We start from the raw sequence: 21,318 nt of genomic DNA, 5'->3' as shown, positions 1-21,318 counted from the left end.
ACGGGTACATGGATAGGACAGCTTTGGAGGGATAGGTGGGACTAGTGTAGCTGGGATAGGTAGACAAAAATGCTGGAGAAACTCAGAAGGTGCAGCAGCATCTATGGAGCGAAGGAAATAGGCAACGTTTCGGGCCGAAACCCTTCTTCAGACTGATGTGGTGGGCGGGGGGGGAGAAGAAAGGAGAAAGGAAGAGGAGGAGCCCGAGGGCTGAGGGAGAGCTGAGAAGGGGAGGAGACAGCAAGGGCTACCGGAAATTGGAGAAGTCAATGTTTATGCCGCTAGGGTGCAGACTGCCCAAGCGGAATATGAGGTGCTGCTCCTCCAGTTGGCCGGTATGGGCAAGTTGGGCCGAAGGGCCTGTTTCCATTGCATCTTTATCCCTCTCTTCCCTGCACTTGCTGTAACATTCCTCTCTCTGCCTAGGAAGGCAGGGGGGGCATCAGTTTGTTGGGTATTAAATGAAGCTGCCCACATGTAACGGTCGTGGGAGAATCGCACAGATTCACCACCCTCTGACTAAAGAAATAGTATACGGCCGATCGCTGGTCGGCGTGGACTCGATGGGCTGAAGGGCCTGTTTCCACATTGTTTCAAATATAACAATTCTTTGCGGGTTTTTTTTTTGTTTGCTGATTGTAAGAACACAAAATTCTTCGAACAGATGGGTTATTCGATGTAACAAGCGGGAGAAAAGCTGTCGCCATCTATTTATCTCTTTTGAAGAAAACAACAAACGTTATTTTTCAGCGAAGCAATCAAAATATTGCGGCCTTTCCAACAAGATGGCGTACAAACCATCCCATTGGGAAATGTCCATCTCTTCTGTGGACCAGTGTATGTCCTGTTCGTAGAGTCCCCAAGGCTCCAGTGCTTCTACGCAGCGGCAGTGGAAAGCATCTTGTCTGGGAACATTACCATCTGGTTTGGGAATTGCTCTGCCCAGGACAAGAAGGCTCTGCAGAGAGTAGTGCGTTCGGCCGAACGCACTATGGGAACTTCACTCACCTCCCTGCAGGAACTATACAACAGGAGGTGCAACTCCAGTGCAAACAAAATGATGGGAGACCCCTTCCACCCCAGCAACGGACTGTTCCAGCTGCTACGGTCAGGCAAACGCCTCCGTTGCCATGCGGTGAGAACGGAGAGGTTGAGAAGGAGTTTCTTCCCAGTGGCAATTCGGACTGTAAACGCCTATCTCACCAGGGACTAACTCTACAGAACGTTTTTCCTTCCATTATTTATTATGTAAAAGAATATGTGTGTTATGATTGTGTTTATAATTTGTTTGGTTGTTTTGTTGTTTGTCTTTTGCACAAAAGTCCGCGAGCATTGCCACTTTCATTTCTCGTATGTGTATGTGACAAATAAACTTGACTTGACTTGACTCGACTCAACTTGCCCACTATCACAAAGAGAACCTGCAAACTCCGTACAGACAGCACCCGCAGTCAAGATCAAACCCGGGTCTCTGGCACTGCAAGGATAACAGTGGGATGAATGGGTTAGCATATGATGAGCGTTTGACAGCACTGGGCCTGTACTCGCTGGAGTTTAGAAGGTTGAGGGGAAGGACCTCATTGAAACGTACAGAATAATGAAAGGCATCGATAGAGTGGATGTGGAGAGGATGTTTCCACTGGTGGGAGAGTCTAGGACCAGAGGGCACAGCCTCAGAATTAAAGGGCGCTCTTTTCGAAAGGAGGTGAGGAGGAACTTCTTTAGTCAAAGGGTGGTGAATCTGTGGAACTCATTGCCACAGAGGGCTGTGGAGGGCAAGTCAGTGGATATTTTTAAGGCAGGGATAGACAAATTCTTGATGAGAACGGGTGTCGAGGGTTATGGGGAGAAGGCAGCAAAAGGGGATCAGCCATGATTGAATGGTGGAGTGGACTCGATGGGCTGAACGGCCCAAAACATCACCCATTCCTTTTCTCCAGAGATGCTGTCTGTCCCGCTGAGTTACTCCAGCATTTTGTGTCTATCTACTGTGCAGTTCCTTCCTGCATGAGTTATACACAAGTCTTTCTCTCTCCGCCTTCAGTTACTATTCAATGCAAATCACTCCATTATTGGGTGACACGGTGGCCCAGCGGTAGAGTTGCAGCCTCACAGCGCCAGAGACCCGGGTTCCATCCTGACTACGGCGCTGTCTGTACGGAGTTTGTACTCTCGTTGTACTCTCGAAGGGCCGAATGGCCTACTCCTGCACCTAATTTCTATGTTTCTATGTACGTTCCCCCCGTGACCTGCGTGGGTTTTCTCCGGGTGCTCCAGGTTTCCTCCCGCACTCCAAAGACGTACAGGTTTGCAGGTTAAAATTGCACAAATGTAAAATTGTCCCCAGTGTGTGCTGGTAGTGTATCAGTGCTAGGAGAATCGCTGGTCGGCACGGACTCGGTGGGCCGAAGGGCCTGTTTCCTCGCTGCATCTCTGAAACTAAAAACTATTGCCAGTACTTCAATGTTTGCAAATTTATTCTGCGAAATTCATTGAGCAAATCAACTTCACGTCCACCTCTAATAGGCAAGTGTTTTGATGTGAGCTCTCTGATAATTAATAATTTGTTAATTCGTGAGCAGCTCCAGTTCCTGAGCAGTTAGGCCTGTGGGATTTTCATCAAAGGACTCTTTGCTTTCTAAGTGTGCACAAGATATGTACATATATAAGCATTATGCATGCATGTAGGGCATGCACATATTTACACCATCAACCCAATTTTTGAAGTGAAATAATTTTAAAACATGGAATGAAATAATGCAAATAATTATGTCAGAATTTTTGTTGTGAGGATTTTCATCTTTAAAATCATTTAAAATTAGAATGTGTCTGTACACATGCAAATGTCAGTGCCAAGACTTTCTCTTTGTGTATGTAAATATTATTCAATGCTAATCACTCCATATTGGGCAGCACAGTGGCACAGCGGTAGAGTTGCTGCCTCACAGCGCCAGAGACCCAGGTTCGATCCTGTCTACGGGTGCTGTCTGTGTGGAGTTTGCACGTTCTCCCCGTGACCTGCGTGGGTTTTCTCTGGGTGCCCCGGTTTCCTCCCACACTCTAAAGACGTACAGGTTTGATGAAGGGTCTCGACCCGAAACGGCACCCATACATTCTCTGCCTGTCCCGCTGAGTTACTCCAGCTTTTTGTGTCTATCTATCAGTTCTCCGATCCATGCCTTGCGATGTCAATCTGATATTTATTTTAGTTTAGTTTAGTTTAGAGATACAGCGCGGAAACAGGTCCTTTGGCCCACCGAGTCCACGCCGACCAGCGATCACCCCGTACGCACGCACTATTCTACACCCACGGGACAATTTACAACTTTTACCGAATTAACCTACAAACCTGCACGTCTTTGGAGTGTGGGAGGAAACCGGAGCACCCGGAGAAAACCCACACTGTCAGAGGCAGAATGTACAGACTCCGTACAGACAGCAGCCGTTCAAACCCGGTTCTCTGGCGCTGTGAGGCAGCAACTCTACCGCTGCGCCACCAACTTACTGATAACTAATAAGCCGATTCTATTGCTTAAGGTGAGCTTCAAACGTGGTGAAAATCTGATGACTTTGAGACTCGTTGTCACTCAATGGTGTGTTATTAAATAGCGTTGATCAATTTTGTGAAGTAATTTTATAAAAGCGTTCAGTTGCTACTGTGTGACTGATCAGCACTACATGTATGAGCAATCACTTTGTCATTTACTGTTGGCCTAAAGTTCAATTCATGAACTGCATCCCTTTCCACTCATTCAACCACAACTTACTATTTAGCAACATCGCCAAACTCAGACCCTCTCTCACACCTCCCGCTGCTGAAAGACTCATCCATGCCTTCATCTCCTCCCGACTGGACTACTGCAACTCACTTCTCCTTGGCATCAGCTCCACCTACATCAACCGACTCCAACTGGTCCAGAACGCAGCCGCCCGACTCATCACCCACACCAAATCCTGGCATCACATCACTCCAGTCCTCAAACAACTTCACTGGCTTCCCATCTCCCACCGGATCACCTACAAAATCCTGGTCCTCACCTACAAAGCCCTCCACCATCTGGCCCCCCCATATCTCACTGACCTCCTCTCCCCCTACCAACCCTCACGGTCCCTCAGATCCACATCAGCTGGTCTCCTCTCCATCCACAAGTCCAACCTCCGCAGTTTTGGGGACAGAGCCTTCTCCAGGGCAGCTCCCAGGCTCTGGAACTCCCTCCCCCAACTGATCCGCAATTCCGTGTCCCTCACCATCTTCCAGTCCCGCCTCAAGACCCATCTCTTCACCTCTGCCTATCCTTAGCCCCACGTCCCCCTCCCTTTTCATCTGTGCAAGAATTGCCTCGTATTGTGTTTTGTATTGAATTCTGTCTTTACTTTGTGTACTAGTCATGTCTCTACTATTTATTTCATTCCCCTTACACATTTTTCCTCTACCTGCTAAATTTTTGTAAGGTGTCCTTGAGACTCTTGAAAGGCGCCCATAAATTAAATTTATTATTATTACTATTAAAAACACCCATATTGATCAAACTAAGGAAATTGAAGAATGGCTTCATTTATCTATTTATTAATATTCCAATATCTCGAGGGGGGGGTGGACAAAGGGGGAGCTGGCGTGAATAATGTTTACACTTTGCGACTTTGTCCTTTATGTAGCGACTATTCGCATACCTTGGGCCGGCAAGCAAAGGATTTCATTGTGATTTGTCATCAGTTCATTCATTCTAGAGGAGGAAACATTAGTCTCGAAGCTGGGGACTCTCATCAGACTTACCTGTCAGAGGACACGCTGGAGGCAGGAAACATGTTCCCGATGTTGTGGGAGTCCAGAACCAGGGGCCACACAGTTTAAGAATATGGAGTAAGACATTTAAAACGGAGATGAGGAAACACTTTTTCTCACAGAGAGTGGTGAGTCTGTGGAATTCTCTGCCTCACAGAGGGCGGTGGAGGCCGGTTCTCTGAATGCTTTCAAGAGAGAGCTAGATATGGCTCTTAAAAATAGGGGGAGAAGGCAGGAACGGGGTACTGATTGGGGATGATCAGCATTGAATGGCGGTGCTGGCTCGAAGGGCCGAATGGCCTACTCCTGCACCTATTGTCTATTGTCTATTGTAAGGGGGAGAAGGCAGGAGAATGGGGTTGAGAGTAGATCAGCCATGATTGAATGGCGGAGTAGACTTGATGGGCCGAATGGCCTAATTCCGCTCGGGTCGCCTACAAAACATGGACTCACCTCCCTCGTCCTTGCAGCTCTGCTGAATCTTCCTCCTGCACACGTAGCCCAGCGCAGCCAACAACGCCAGCAGGCAGATGGACAGGCCGACAGTCAGCCACAACGCCACGGCTGGGAACCTCAGGTGCTGCCCTGTGGTGGAGAGAGGCAGAGAACAGGTGTGTCACACCGCTGGGCAGATTCACAGGAGCACAATAGATCACAATCTGAAAACGTCACCCATTCCTTCTCTCCAGAGACGCTGAATAACTCCAGCATTCTGTGTCTATCTTCGGTGTAAACCAGCATCTGAAGTCCCTAATCTTTAAGAAAGAACTGCAGATGCTGGTAAAATCGAAGGTAGACACAAAATGCTGGAGTAACTCAGCGGGACAGGCAGCGTCTCTGGAGAGAAGGAATGGGTGATGTTTTGGGTTGAGACCCTTCTTCAGACTGACTGTAAAAGGCTTCAAATTTCTTTAGTCGGAGGGCGGTGAATGTGTGGAATTCTTTACCACAGAAGGCCTTGGAGGCCACAAGTCAGTGGATATTTTTAAGGCAGAGATAGATAGATTCTTGATTAGTGCGGGTGTCAGGGGTTATGGGGAGAAGACAGGATCGGACCGGGGTCTCTGGCGCTGTGAGGCAGCAACTCTACCGCTGTGCCGCCCTATAGGTTAGCCCGAGCTGTCATTGTTGGCGCTGACAGACACGGTGTGAGTTCATGAGCCAGACAGGGATGGGGGGGGTGGGGGGGGGGGGGGGGAGACTGTGTGTCCAGCGTGGAGTTCCTGGTCGGATCGGAGCACGGTGCAAGCAGCAGACATTTCACTGAGCTCACGGCTGCTCCCTAAGATGGAGTCTTGGTAGCTCACCCACTCTCCTGCACAACACACACTTCCCTCGACCAGTGTGCGGGGATCGCTGGCCGGCACGGGCTCGGTGGGCCGAAGGGCCTGTTTCTGCGCTGTGTCTCACACAGAGAGTGGTGAATTCTGGACTTCTCTGCCACAGAGGGTAGTTGAGGCCACAGTTCATTGGCTATATTTAAGAGGGAGTTAGATGTGGCCCTTGTGGCTAAAGGGATCAGGGGGTATGGAGAGAAGGCAGGTACGGGATACTGAGTTGGATGATCAGCCATGATCATATTGAATGGCGAATGGTGCAGGCTCGAAGGGCCGAATGGCCTCTACTCCTGCACCTATTGTCTATGTTTCTATGTCTCTATGTCTCGAACCTAAACTAAACCATCTGCAGTGTGCAGCAATCACTGGTCGAGAGCAATGTGAAAACCACAGACTCCAATAACAATGAAGGTCAATCTATATCTCAACAGATCCATCCAGTTTCAATCAGAAATTGACAATAAATACATTTATTATTGATTATTTAACTACATCGCTGAATGATTTTGTTGCACAAAGTAACCGCTTTATTTTACACGTCAGGATTGGTGTGGTTGGGCCACAAATCTATTCCCGGGACACTCAAGCCACATTTGTCCTCGGAGCTCGATTGTCCAATTCAAGGCAACGTGGAGCCGGTGTTTACTGCACCACAGACTCTCATCCGCAAGAAATTGGATAGGAATTTATTGCAACAACCACACCAACTGTTAAAATGTGGATTAGGAATATAATGGACATAGCACGCCTTGAAGAAATGAGACTCCGACTAATAGATAAATATGACCAATTCTTAAGGAGTTGGTCTCCTTTCATCGACTTTTTGGAATCATGTGATGCAGCGGTACCGTAAGGATTGCTGATTTCAGTTCATGCCGCGGATAGATCTACATCTCCGAATACAGATTTGAAAATTTCTCTTTTAAGGGGCCTTCTCTTCTATTTCTACTTTCCACTTTCTCTCTTCCTTTTTTTATTTTTTATATATATACACACTTCACGTTTTTCTACTCTCTACCATCTATTTTTCCACTTTTCCCCCTTTCTATTGTTTTCTTTTTCTTGTCCTGCTTACTTCCTTCTTATAACATAAAACTAGAGGTTGTACATAGAATGGATTACGGTATTACATAGTTGGCACCTAAAATTCGGTTCCACTGTACTGTTTTGTGCGGTATTAACTTCTAATAAAATAAGCAAAAAATAAATAAATAAATGATTGAATGATTGAATAAATAAATAGATAAATAAATGCACAAAGCACTAAACAGAGAGAAAAAGAAAAAAAAGAAAAAAAAGGGGGGGATTTATTGCAACAGAATGCCAGAGAACCAAGATAGACACAAAACGCTGGAGTAACTCAGCGGGACGGGCAGCGTCTATGGAGCGAAGGAATGGGTGACGTTTCGGGTCGAGACCCTTCTTCAGAAGAGAACCAAGGTTCAATGATAGAAACAATAGGCAGCGGTGGAGTTGCTGCCTCACTGCGCCAGGTTCGATCCTGACCGCGGGTGCTGCTGTCTGTACGGAGTTTGTACGTTCTCCCCGTGGCCAAGCGAGTTTTCTCCGGGTGCTCCAAGCTTCCTCCCACACTCCAAAGGCGGGTGGGTTTGTAGGTTGATTGGCTTGTGTACATTGTCCCTAGTGTGTGTGTGGGACATAGACCCAGAGTAGGAGGTGATCGATGGCAGGCGTGAACTTGTTGGGACTGTTTCCCACACGACAACACAAATCTAAACTGAACAAAACTACTCAAAAATGACAGAAATGAGTAAAGAAAACTCAATTGTTGAATCAGTCAGATATCTTTATCGGGAAACCTTGCAGCAAATCACCACGGCAACAGAAAACGGAATAAAAGTATTCATAGAAACATAGAAAATAGGTGCAGGAGGAGGCCATTCGGCCCTTTGAACCAGCCCCGCCATTCATTGTGATCATGGCTGATCGTCCCCAATCAATGACCCGTCCTCCCCATATCCCTTGATTCCACCAGCCCCTAGAGCTCTATCTAACTCTCTCTTAAATCCATCCAGTGACTTGGCCTCCACTGCCCTCTGTGGCAGGGAATTCCACAAATACACAACTCTCTGGGTGAAAACGTTTTTTCTCACCTCAGTCTTAAATGGCCTCCCCTTTATTCTAAGACTGTGTGTGGCCCCTGGTCCTGGACTCGCCCAACATTGGGACCATTTTTCCTGCATCTAGCTTGTCCATTCCTTTTATAATTTTATATGTTTCTATAAGATCTCCCCTCATCCTTCAAAACTCCAGTGAATACAAGCCTAGTCTTTCCAATCTTTCCTCATATGACAGTCCCGCCATCCCAGGGATCAATCTGGTGAACCTACGCTGCACTGCCTCAATCACAAGGATGTCCTTCCTCAAATTAGGAGACCAAAACTGGACACAGAAACCAATTAAGCTTTTTATAAAACTATTGCAAGGCGATGAAAGGTTCAGTAATGTTCCTCAATTGGAAAAGGTAAACATTCAGTAGAAGGCCACGGAGGGAGACCGATTGTACAGAGAATCTTCGCCTGCAGATCAGATTCAGATTCAGATTCAATTTAATTGTCATTGTCAGTGTACAGTACTGAGACAACGAAATGCATTTCGCTGCAACCACTGGAGATGCAACACCTGTCCTTACATCTCCTCTTCTCCTCATCCTGCGGCTATCAGTTATGACTTTATGAATTCCGTGGGGACAGCACCTGAGTTCAGGATCTAACCCAGGTCCGTGGCGCTGTGAGGCAGCAACTCTACCGCTGCGCTACGGTGAGATGTTTTACACACTGCGTGTAGGAGGAGCACTGATCCCAGCGTGGAATTGCCATTAGATGGGTCACTGCCCCTTTAAGAACGTGTCAACGTGCGAACAAACTAATTAAATGAAATTAAAGACAAGAAATGATTCGATCGCTTATCGAACGGGAAATAAATTAATTTCAACGGCTGGGAACCAAAATTATTCATATCTGAAACAGCAGATAAAACATTTATTAGCGCTGCAGATATTGAACCTGTAAATGTCTGGAATGAACAGAATCCGTCTCTGGTTTGTGACTCCGATAATTAACTTGCGTTGCCATGGTTACGGCAAAAAATTTGAAGGCTTGTAAATCAACGTTTAACGGCACGGGCACGCAGTAAATAACTCTCCTCCACAGAAACGGCGACATAATCTGACATTCTGGTTATTTTGAGAAATGGGTTTGATTGAGAAGGCCGCCTTCTATGTTGACCTTGTAGAGGTGAGACCGTCCCATGTGTAATCTCTGCTAACACCCAATCGCTGATATACTCTTTCACCTATTTCTGGAGGTAACTGTGGGCAGCACGGTGGTGCAGCGGTAGAGTTGCTGCCTCACAGCGCCAGTGACCCGTATTCGATCCTGACCACGGGCGCTGTCTGTACAGAGTTTGCACGCTCTCCCCGTAACAGCGTGGGTTTTCTCCGGGAGCTCCGGTTTCCCCCACACTCCAATGACGTGCAGGTTCATCGGCTCCTGTAAAGTTGTAAATAGTCCCATAGTGCTGGCGTAGAGCTAGTTCGGTGGTCAGTGCAGACTCAGTGGGCCGCAGACTCCAAGTCTAAAATCTGCCATTCAGTCATGGCTGATCTATCTCTCCCTCTCAACCCCATTCTCCTGCCTTCTCCCCATAACCCCTGACACCCGCACTAATAAAATATCTAAGTGTTTAAGAAGGAACTGCAGATGCTGGAAAATCAAAGGTACACAAAAATGCTGGAGAAACTCAGCGGGTGCAGCAGCATCTATGGAGTGAAGGAAATAGGCAACGTTTCGGGTCGAAACCCGAAGGGTTTCGGGCCGAAACGTTGCCTATTTCCAGAAGGTTTTCGGGCCTGAAACGTTGCCTATTTCCAGAAGGTTTTCGGGCCCGAAACGTTGCCTATTTCCAGAAGGGTTTCGGCCCGAAACGTTGCCTATCTCCATCGCTCCATAGATGCTGCTGCACCCGCTGAGTTTCTCCAGCTTTTTTGTGTACCTACTAATAAAATATAATTCAATCTCCGCCTTAAAAATACCCAATGACTTGGACCCCACAGCTGTCTGCGGCATTGAAACCCACAGATTCACCACCCTCTGGCTGAAGAAATTCCTCCTCATTTCCAAGTATATCTCGAAGAATACCCATTGACTTGGCCTCCACTGTGATGAACAGTCTTGAACAGACCAGCGATGCATCTCAGTTAGTTTGTATCAGAGATCTGGTGCAATTAGTTCATGCATTCTGATCATGCAGAATCTTCCCACCGCAGAACACACACAAGTAATTAAAAATGTTACGAATTCGTAAAAATTTATTCATACGAGATGCAAGGAGTCTAAGCGGCTTGAGTTATAGTTTTACCCCATTCTTGGGAAACATTAATGTTTCCCTGCTTTCTTGTTTATGAAAGCGTTGTTAATGCTCTGGTGGGTTTTATTGGGATTTTTCAGCTGCTTCCATTTAGATTTTAATGTTTCACAGACCATTGACAAACCATATAAGTAACGAAAAACAAATAAATCATTAATAACCCAATATTATGCCACAATCACAGAATATTAGGTTTCAGCATTAGAACAGGTCATTAATATTATGAGGATTGGATACCGTGACCCAAATTGAACCGATTTATATTCTAGGAGAGAATTCGGGCAATTTTACCAATCCAAGCAGACTATCCTGAATGGTCTAACTCACGAAAGAAACTGAGTTATATTCAAAACTAAATGTAGTGTAGTTTAAAGGAAAGATTCTAGAGGAGCAAGGCAGATCGCTCCAATGGACTGATGTGTAGTACGGATCGGAGCGCAACGGAACGTCACTTCCGCCATTTTAGGAATAAGAACCCCATCTCTGTTATGCCCAAAGATCTTTGGTTTAGAGCTACACCATGGAAACGGGCTCTTTGGTCCTCCAAGCCCATCGGTCACCCGTTCACACTAGTTCTATGTTATCCCAATTTTTTAATCCACTCCCTGCACACGAGAGGCAATTTAGAGAGGTCAATGGACTTACAAACCCCACACGCCTTTGGGGATTTGAAAGGAAACCGGAGTACCCAGAGGAAACCCACACAGTCACAGGGAGAACGTGCAAACTCCACTCAGTCAGCACCTGTTTGACAAAAATTGTCCCCGGTGTGTGTGTGTGTGTGTGTGTGTGTGTAGGGTAGTGTTGATGTGCAGGGATCGCTGGTCAACGCAGACCCACTGGGCAGAAGGGCCTGTTTCCGCGCTGTACATCTAGAATTTCTATCTGTATATCTAGTCTGTATATTCTATTCTGTATATCTAGTAATTCGTAACAGTCACTGTATAGAAACATAGACAATAGGTGCAGGAGTAGAGGCCATTCGGCCCTTCGAGCCTGCACCGCCATTCCATATGATCATGGCTGATCATCCAACTCAGTATCCCATCCCTGCCTTCTCTCTATACCCCCTGATCCCTTTAGCCACAAGGGCCACATCTAACTCCCTCTTAAATATGGCCAATGAACTGTGTGGCCTCAACTACCTTCTGTGGCAGAGAATTCCACAGATTCACCACTCTCTGTGTGAAAAATGTTTTTCTCATCTCGGTCCTAAAAGATTTCCCTCTTATCCTTAAACTGTGTGACCCCTTGTTCTGGACTTCCCCAACATCCGGAACAATCTTCCTGCATCTAGCCTGTCCAACCCCTTAAGAATTTTGTACGTTTCTATAAGATCCCCCCTCAATCTTCTAAATTCTAGCGAGTACAAGCCGAGTCTATCCAGTCTTTCTTCATATGAAAGTCCTGCCATCCCAGGAATCAGTCTGGTGAACCTTCTCCGTACTCCCTCTATGGCAAGAATGTCTTTCCTCAGATTAGGAGACCAGAACTGTACGCAGTATGTCATGTTGTTACTTGTTGCTCAATTTCAATTTCAATTTTATTTTTAATATGTTTTATTATTTATTTATTATTTAATTTTTTATTTTATTTGTTGAATGATTTTTATTTTTATTTTTTAATGATACTGCCTGTAAGGGAAATTCATTTCGTTGTCTCAAATTGAGACAATGACAATAAATTTGAATACAATACAATACAATACAATTGTGGGTGGAGCACCAAGGCAAATTCCTTGTATGTGAATACTTGGCCAATAAACTTACTTACTTACTAAACTAAATAAACAGATTCCCTTCATAAATGATTCTCTTCATACACACTGCGCCTTGTAGAACAAGAAGAACAAAGTCCCCTTAGTTTTGCAGTGTTGAATAAGGTCAACCAGCTGGTACATTAAGAGAGCAGCGAGTGAGTGGGGACCTTCAGCATAAGATTCAGTGTCATCCAGAAAAAGGCACCAATTGAAATTATTCCAATGAGCTGTTGTGCGGGAGCTGGGAGAATTAGCGGATGATATGCAGCAGAACCAACACTGTCAACTGCAGTAATGACTTCCATTAGGCTGCTGTGTGAAGCTCATCACAAACAAAAACAATTGGCATGTTCCTTAAACCGTTCATGCTTTACTGTTCTTCATCGGTGAAATGTGGGAGTTTCTGGCACCGATTGGTGTCATTACTAGAACCCATCAAAATGGGGATAATTGGGCAAATTCCCCATCAATCCAGCCCGCCCTGCACAATACTGTAAATGAATACAATGATCTTGGCCTCATGCAAACATCCTCTATTCTCCACATTTTTATGAAGATATTATTTTTGCTCCTTCTTCTTCTTGCGTGTGGCGTGCACAGCCTAAAGTTGTAGAACAACTTGTTCTATTTGATTGTGCATGCCGGGTTTATTGCATTCGTTGAAACAGGGTGGACCACGTGAAGGTTGCAATCTCCCACCATTTTTGATCCTGTATCACCTCCGTTCTCTCAGCATATGACATAGTCCACGTGCCAGAGACTGCACGCTGGGCCCTACTCATTCATCTTCAGCCTGGGTAAATATTCAATCTAGTTGCATAATAAAAATATTCTATCAACGACAGCATGCTCATTTAGTTTAGTGAATCGTACATTTACTTTCGAGACATACAACATGGAAACAGGTCCTTCGGCCCAACTTGCCCATGCCGATCAAGATGTCCCATCTATACTAGTCCCACCTGCCTGCATTTGGCCCATCTCCCTCTAAACCTTACCGAAAGGAGACAGGGGTCGAGACCCTTCTTCAGACCCCTCAATCTATCCAATGTACTTCAGCTGACAATGGTTCCTTTGATGATCACATAGACAATATGTGCAGGCCATTCGGCCCTTCGAGCCAGCACCGCCATTCAATGTGATCGTGGCTGATCATCCCCAATCAGTACCCCGTTTCTGCCTTCTCCCCATATCCCCTGACTCCACTATCTTTAAGAGCCCTATCTAGCTCTCTCTTGAAAGTATCCAGAGAACCAGCCTCCACCGCCCTCTGAGGCAGGGAATTCCACAGACTCACCACTCTCTGTGAGAAAAAGTGTTTCCTCGTCTCCATTCTAAATGGCTGACCCCTTATTCTTAAACTGTGGCCCCTGGTTCCGGACTCCCCCAACATCGGGAACATGTTTCCTGCCTCTAGCGTGTCCAAACCCTTGACAATCTCGTATGTTTCAATAAGACCCCCTCTCATTCTTCTAAACTGCAGAGTGTACAAGCCCAGCCGCTCCATTCTCTCAGCATATGACATAGTCTATGTGCCAGAGACTGCACGCTGGGCCCTACTCATTCATCTCCAGCCTGAGTAAATCTTCAATCCAGTTGCATAATAAAAGTATTCTATAAATGACAGCATGCTCATAAAGCAGTGACAAGATCCATAATATCAAGTGGTTAATGATTGCAAGGAATTCATCAAATACTGATGGAATAATCCCTATTCCTTCCAACCAATTGAGGAGATGGGATTGCTGGCTGAGATTATGAATCCCATTTTGTAAACTACATTTGAAGATCACTTGACTGCCTAATATTAGCATTTCTACTTAGCTTCATTTATTTAATAGCTTCCAAAAATATACACTGCAGGAATGTATTTGCAGGGCACTTTATTGAACGCAAAGAGAAAATCTTGCATGAGGTTTTAGTTGGTTTCATCGGGTATTTTTAAAGCTACCTCACAGCGCCAGAGACCCCGGGTTTGATCGACGGAGTTTGTAGCTCGTCCTCGTCACCCGCGTGGGTTTTCTCCGAGATCTTAGGTTTCCTCCCACAGTCCAAAGCCCTACAGCTCCAGAGACTAATTTGAGGAAGGACATCCTTGTGATTGAGGCAGTGCAGCGTAGGTTCACCAGATTGATCCCTGGGATGGCGGGACTGTCATATGAGGAGAGATTGAAAAGACTGGGCGTGTATTCACTGGAGTTTTAGAAGGATGTGTGGGTTTCTTATAGAAACATATAAAATTATAAAAGGACTGGACAAGCTAGATGCAGGAAAAAGGTTCCCAATGTTGGGCGAGTCCAGAACCAGGGGCCACACACAGTCTTAGAATAAAGGGGAAGTCATTTAAGACTGAGGTGAGAAAAAACTTTTTCACCCAGAGTTGTGTATTTGTGGAATTCCCTGCCACAGAGGGCAGTGGAGGCCAAGTCACTGGATGGATTTAAGAGAGAGTTAGATAGAGCTCTAGGGGCTAGTGGAGTCAAGGGATATGGGGAGAAGGGTTATTGATAGGGGACGATCAGCCATGATCGCAATGAATGGCGGCACTGGCTCGAAGGGCCGAATGGCCTCCTCCTGCACCTATTTTCTATGTTTCGATGACAGTGACTGTAACTTGATCGTCAAGCAGGGTTAAGAAAGTGATAAAGGACTTGATGCTTGGAAGGACTTGGTTTCACACAATGAATGTTCTAATTGATTTGTGGGGACGTGGATGTCAGTGTGAGGAGAGGTATCTGTGACTGATCGCTTGGCCACTAACATCACTGGCTCACTCCCGTTCAATTCTTTCTGCGCTGAGCAAAAACAGAATGATAACTCCTCTCCTCATGTTGAAGTGTACAAGTGGAGCAGCGATAACATGTGGCCAAAGATAGGCACAAAAAAGCTGGAGTAACTCAACGGGACAGGCAGCGTCTCTGGAGAGAAGGAAACATCACCCATTTCCTTCTCTCTAGAGATGCTGCCTGTCCCGCTGAGTTAATGCCCCTGCCCACTTAGGAAACCTGAATGGAAACCTCTGGAGACTTTGCACCCCACCCAAGGTTTCCGTGCGGTTCACAGAGGTTGCAGGAGGTTGCAGGTAGTGGAAGCAGGTAGGGAGACTGACAAAAACCTCCGGGAACCGCACGGAAACCTTGGGTGGGGCGCAAAGTCTCCAGAGGTTTCCGTTCAGGTTTCCTAAGTGGGACAGGGGGCATTACTCCAGAATTGTGTGTCTATCTTCGGTGCAAAGCAGCGTCTGCAGTTCCTTCCTGCACAATAAAAATGAGGCCATTCGGCCTTCTGAAGAAACTATCCCTGGAGAAACTATCCAGGGTTGCCAGGCCCTCTAACTCCACATAGACTCTACGACCTTTTTAAAAAAAAAAATCCGCGTGCATTCCCCATAGAATGTGCCTATAATGGATGCAACTGAGCTTAGAGATCTAGCGCAGAAGCAGGCCCCCAACATACTGCATGGGAGTGGTTGAGAAGGAACTGCAGATGCTGGAAAATCGAAGGTAGACAAAAATGCTGGAGAAACTCAGCGGGTGCAGCAGCATCTATGGAGCAAAGGGAACAGGCAACGTTTCAGGACGAAATCCTGAAGGAAATAGGTAACGTTTCGGGTCGAAACCCTTCCGGGTTTCGGCCCGAAACGTTGCCTATTTCCCTCGCTCCATAGATGCTGCTGCACCCGCTGAGTTTCTCCAGCATTCACACTAGTTCTGTCCTACACTCACCTTGGTCAGATTCAGATTCAGATTCAATTTTAATTGTCATTGTCAGTGTACAGTACAGAGACAACGAAATGCATTGGTGCCATTTATGTTATGTTGTGTCGTGGACTTTCTGTGTTTGGGCTTTTTTTTTTTTTTTTTTTTTTTAAATTCAATTTCAATTTTACTTTAAAAATGTTTTATTATTTATTTATTTGTGTGTGGTTTTTTTTGTGATTTTTTTTATGATACTGCCTGTAAGGGAAATTCATTTTGTTGTCTCAAATTTGAATACAATACAATACAATACAATACTACACATACCAGGGACAATCTTACCGAGGCCAGTCAACCTACAAACCTCCGCACGTCTTTGTGATGTGGGAGAAAACTGGAGCGCCCGAGGAAACCCGCAGGGTCAGATTCAGATTTAGATTCAATATTTATTATCATTGTGCAGTGTACAGTACAGAGTCAACGGAATGCAGTTAGCATCTCACCCAGAAGGGCATCTCACCCAAAAATGCTGGAGAAACTCAGCGGGTGCAGCAGCATCTATGGAGCAAAGGAAATAGGCGACGTTTCGGGCCGAAACCCTTCTTCAGACTGATGGGAGCCTATGCACAGGAATTGTGTTTCAAACCCCCAGTCTATGTGGAGTTATGCAGTCTGGCAATGGAACAGTCCAGGGATAGTTCCTTCAGAAGACGAGATGAGAAGAACTTTTTTCACACAGAGAGTGGTGAATCTCTGGAACTCTCTGCCACAGAGGGGAGTTGAGGCCAGTTCATTGGCTATATTTAAGAGGGAGTTAGATGTGGCCCTTGTGGCTAAGGGGATCAGGGGGTATGGAGAGAAGGCAGGTACGGGATACTGAGTTGGATGATCAGCCATGATCATATTGAATGGCGGTGCAGGCTCGAAGGGCCGAATGGCCTACTCCTGCACCTAATTTCTATGTTTCTATGAAACTCAGCGGGTGCAGCAGCATCTATGGAGCAAAGGAAATAGGCGACGTTTCGGGCCGAAACCCTTCTTCAGACTGATGGGAGCCTATGCACAGGAATTGTGTTTCAAACCCCCAGTCTATGTGGAGTTATGCAGTCTGGCAATGGAACAGTCCAGGGATAGTTCCTTCAGAAGATGAGATGAGAATAACTTTTTTCACACAGAGAGTGGTGAATCTCTGGAACTCTCTGCCACAGAGGGTAGTTGAGGCCAGTTCATTGGCTATATTTAAGAGGGAGTTAGATGTGGCCCTTGTGGCTAAAGGGACCAGGGGTATGGAGAGAAGGCAGGTACAGGATACTGAGTTGGATGATCAGCCATGATCATATTGAATGGCGGTGCAGGCTCGAAGGGCCGAATGGCCTCTACTCCTGCACCTAATTTCTATGTTTCTATGTTAAGACCGATTTATTGTGTGGGAAGGAACTGCAGATGCTGATTTACACCGAAGATAGACACAAAATGCTGGAGTAACTCAGCGGGACAGGCAGCGTCTCTGGAGAGAAGGAACGGGTGACGTTTCGGGACGTGTCTCAACCCGAAACGTCACCGATATTCCTCCTCTCAAGAGACGCTGCTTGACCCGCTGAGTTGCTCCAGCATTATCTGTGTCTCCAGCATCTGCAGTTCCTTCCCACAGAACATGCAGACAATTCCAGGGGGAAGGCTGTGATTAGCATCGGTCTCTTCAGCAGTTAGCGAAGGCTGCCGCTGGGAATGTGAGATGAGTCAGGGAGGAGCCAGGTCTCGAGTGTAATACTAATTTAACTGAGAAGTCGATGTAATTACACAGTCTTAACGGCAAAGAATGAATCTTGCTTTTGCTGGCTTCCTTAAGGGCCTGTCCCACTTGCGTGTCTTTGGCACGCAAATTACGCAACCTCGTGGTTGCGTTGAGCCGCCGCGATGGTCCCGCGAAGGTCGGGCGCGATTACATGCGTACGCACAGCCGTCTGGAGCGCGTGACGTCATTTGAAGATCGACACAAAATGCTGGAGTAACTCAGCGGGATGATAGATCAGCCATGATTGAATGGCGGAGTGGACTTGATGGGCCGAATGGCCTAAATCTGTTCCCAACATCCTATGACGTATAATGAAAGAATGGGTCGACTAGGAAATTGGAAGGATGAGAGGTGATCTTACAGAAACATATCAAATTCTTAAGGGGTTGGACAGGCTTGATGCAGGAAAAATGTTCCCGATGTTGGGGGAGTCCAGAACCAGGGGTCACACACAGTTTAAGAATTAGGACTGAAAAGTGGAAAAGGAAACATAGAAACATAGAAAATAGGTGCAGGAGTAGGCCATTTGGCCCTTCGAGACAGCACCGCCATTCAATATGATCTTGGCTGATCATCCAACTCAGTACCCCGTTCCTGCTTTCTCCCCATATCCCTTGATTCCGTTACCCCTAAGAGCTAAATCTAACTCTCTCTTGAAAACATCCAGTGAATTGGCCTCCACTGCCTTCTGTGGCAGAGAATTCCACAGATTGGCAACTCTCTGGGTGAAAACGTTTTTTCCCCATCTCAGTCCTAAATGGCCTGCCCCTTATTCTTAAACTGTGTGGTCCCTGGTTCTGGACTCCCCCAACATGGGGAACATGTTTCCTGCATTCTAGCCTGCCCAATCCTTTAAGAAGCTTATATGTTTCGATAAGATTCCCTCTCATCCTTCTAAGTTCCAGCGAATATAACAAGCCCCGTCGACCCTTTCTTTGTCAATGTTCCTTCTCCCTCAATAACACAACCAGGGCTACTAACGGCCGTTACTAAGCAACCTAAAACACCATCTAAATTAGACGTACTCTCATAACCGGGTAGGTCAGAGATTTATTACTTGGATTTAGCAGTGACAGTATCATCAGAAAGATGTGTCACGCTTCAGTCACTGGTGATTACATCAAATGATAGCATTGTGAATCTAGAGTATTGTGTGCAGTTTTGGCCCCCTAATTTGAGGAAGGACATTCTTGCTATTGAGGGACTGCAGCCTAGGTTTACAAGGTTAATTCCCGGGATGGCGGGACTGTCATACGCTGAGAGAATGGAGCGGCTGGGCTTGTATACTCTGGAGTTTCGAAGGATGAGAGGGAATCTCATTGAAACATATAAGATTATTAAAGGTTTGGAAACGCTAGAGGGAGGAAACATGTTCCCGATGTTGGGGGAGTCCAGAACCAGGGGCCACAGTTTAAGAATAAGGGGTCAGCCATTTAGAATGGAGATGAGGAAACACTTTTTTACCCAGAGAGTTGTGAGTCTGTGGAATTCTCTGCCTCAGAGGGCGGTGGAGGCAGGTTCTCTGGATACTTTCAAGAGAGAGCTAGATAGGGCTCTTAAAGATAGTGGAGTCAGGGGATATGGGGAGAAGGCACGAACGGGTACTGATTGGGGATGATCAGCCATGATCACATTGAATGGCGGTGCTGGCTCGAAGGGCTGAATGGCCTCCTCCTGCACCTATTGTCTATTGTCTATTTGTCTATCTATCTATAGCTCTATCTATCTCTCTATCTATCTCTCTATCTACATATCTACCTATCTATCTATCTATCTATCTATCTATCTACCTATCTATCTCTCTCTCTATCTATCTATCTATCTATCTCTCTCTCTATCTATCTATCCCTCTCTCTCTATATCACTCTCTCTATCTATCTATCTATCTATCTATCTATCTCTCTCTCTCCTATCTATCTATCTATCTATCTACATATCTATCTATCTATCTATCTATCTATCTCTCTCTCTATCTATCCGTCTATCTATCTATCTCTCTCCTATCTATCTATCTCTCTCTATCCCTCTATATATATATATATCTATCTATATATCTATCTCCTCTCTCTTCCCTCCCTCCCTCTCCATATCTATATTTCTCTCCCCCTCCCTCCCACACAATCCTTCCCTTCCCCTCCCCCTCTTCCCCTACCTCTCTCTCTCCCCCTCTTCTCGAATGCCCATCAAATCCCTTTGCGTTTAGTACTGAGATACTGAACGTAGTTGAAAGGCGTGAAACCTACTCACGTGCCAGCGAGCGTCAGTCCGTGGACTAATATCCTGGGGAGAAGGCAGTTTAAGATCTGGCAGATGTCCAGCTCCCAGCTTGGACGAGCTGGGCTTGAAATCAAGACATCTATATGTTCTTTCTCATTCCTTTAAAAGCCCATCATAATTTAAAAGCACCCCTTCATTTTGAATTATGTACATTTGACACTCATAAAACATGTCATAACTAAATCACACAAATGAGATTGCTCCTACATGCAACACATATTAATTCATCTTAAAATAATAAATCTTTACTCAACCATTTCACTCGGGAGAATATTCCCAGACTTGAGTGAACTTGTGCAAAAGTTTGGGTTAGTTTTTTAGTTCAGAGATACAGCTCGGAAACAGGCCCTTCGGCCCACCGAGTCTGTGCCAACCTGCAACACTAACACTATCCTACACACACTAGGGACTATTTACAAATTTACCAAGCCACAAGCCTGTATGTCTTTGGAGTGTGGGAGGAAACCGGAGCTCCCAGAGATAACCCACGTGGTTATGGGGAGAACATGCAAACTCCACACAGACAGCACCTGAGGTCAGGATTGAACCGTGGTCTCTGGCGCTGTGAGGCAACAACTCTATCGCTGAACCACCGTGCCACCAATTGGCTTGCTATTGTCACATGTACTGTGACACAGTGAAAATGTTTGCCTGCCGCCTGTCAAATCACCCACCCGGGTACAATGATCCCAAGTACAGGAGTCCGGAGCAGCCCGGTTTAAAATATTTGCAGGTCAGATGGGGAAATAACAAGGTCAGGACTGAACCCAAGGCCCCGGAGCTGGGAGGCAGCAGCACTAACTGATGCACCACCAAGCTACCAGCTGAAATAATGAAAGGAAGTGAGAACAATATTCAGTCATCCTGAGACCTTCAACTGTTCAGGCAGCAGAGAAATACGGTGTGGGAAGGAACTGCAGATGCTGGTTATACACCGAGAAACCCCAATCCTTTCCACTCATCCCTTTAATCTCATGTATCTTGTTGGATGATCAGTTTCCCTCCTGGGATAAATAAAGTTCTATTGTGTCATGTACATAGCACACGTACACACACACGCACACCCACGCAGTTGGACACACACGTACACACACACGCACACGTATGGACACACGCACATACACACAGTCGTACACACACGTACACACGTATAGACACACGCACATACACACAGTCGTACACACACGTATGGACACACGCACATACACGCAGTCGTACACACACGCACCCACACACGTACATACACACACAAGTACAGACACACGCACATACACGCAGTT

The 21,318-nt window shown here is 46.1% G+C and overlaps 1 protein-coding gene across 13 annotated transcripts in view; it reads right to left on the bottom strand.

Annotated features, from left to right (window-relative positions):
• Positions 1-21,318, bottom strand: part of cd276 (CD276 molecule) — a 102,809-nt gene that overhangs the window by 47,563 nt on the left and 33,928 nt on the right. Inside the window, exon 5 of one of the 13 annotated variants that reach the window (XM_055662913.1) lies at positions 5,184-5,368. The exons of the other annotated variants lie outside the window; for them this stretch is intronic. Coding sequence (XP_055518888.1) covers positions 5,199-5,368 — 170 coding nt within the window. The 3' untranslated portion in view covers positions 5,184-5,198. Of the gene's footprint in view, positions 1-5,183; positions 5,369-21,318 lie in introns of those variants that run through there. 13 annotated transcript variants of the gene reach the window in all.

The sequence above is a fragment of the Leucoraja erinacea genome, chromosome 36 (genome assembly GCF_028641065.1).
Source record: "Leucoraja erinacea ecotype New England chromosome 36, Leri_hhj_1, whole genome shotgun sequence".
NCBI lineage: Eukaryota > Metazoa > Chordata > Chondrichthyes > Rajiformes > Rajidae > Leucoraja > Leucoraja erinaceus.
The sequence above is the reverse complement of the archived record's forward strand: the minus strand, read 5'-3'. Positions and strand labels throughout refer to the sequence as shown.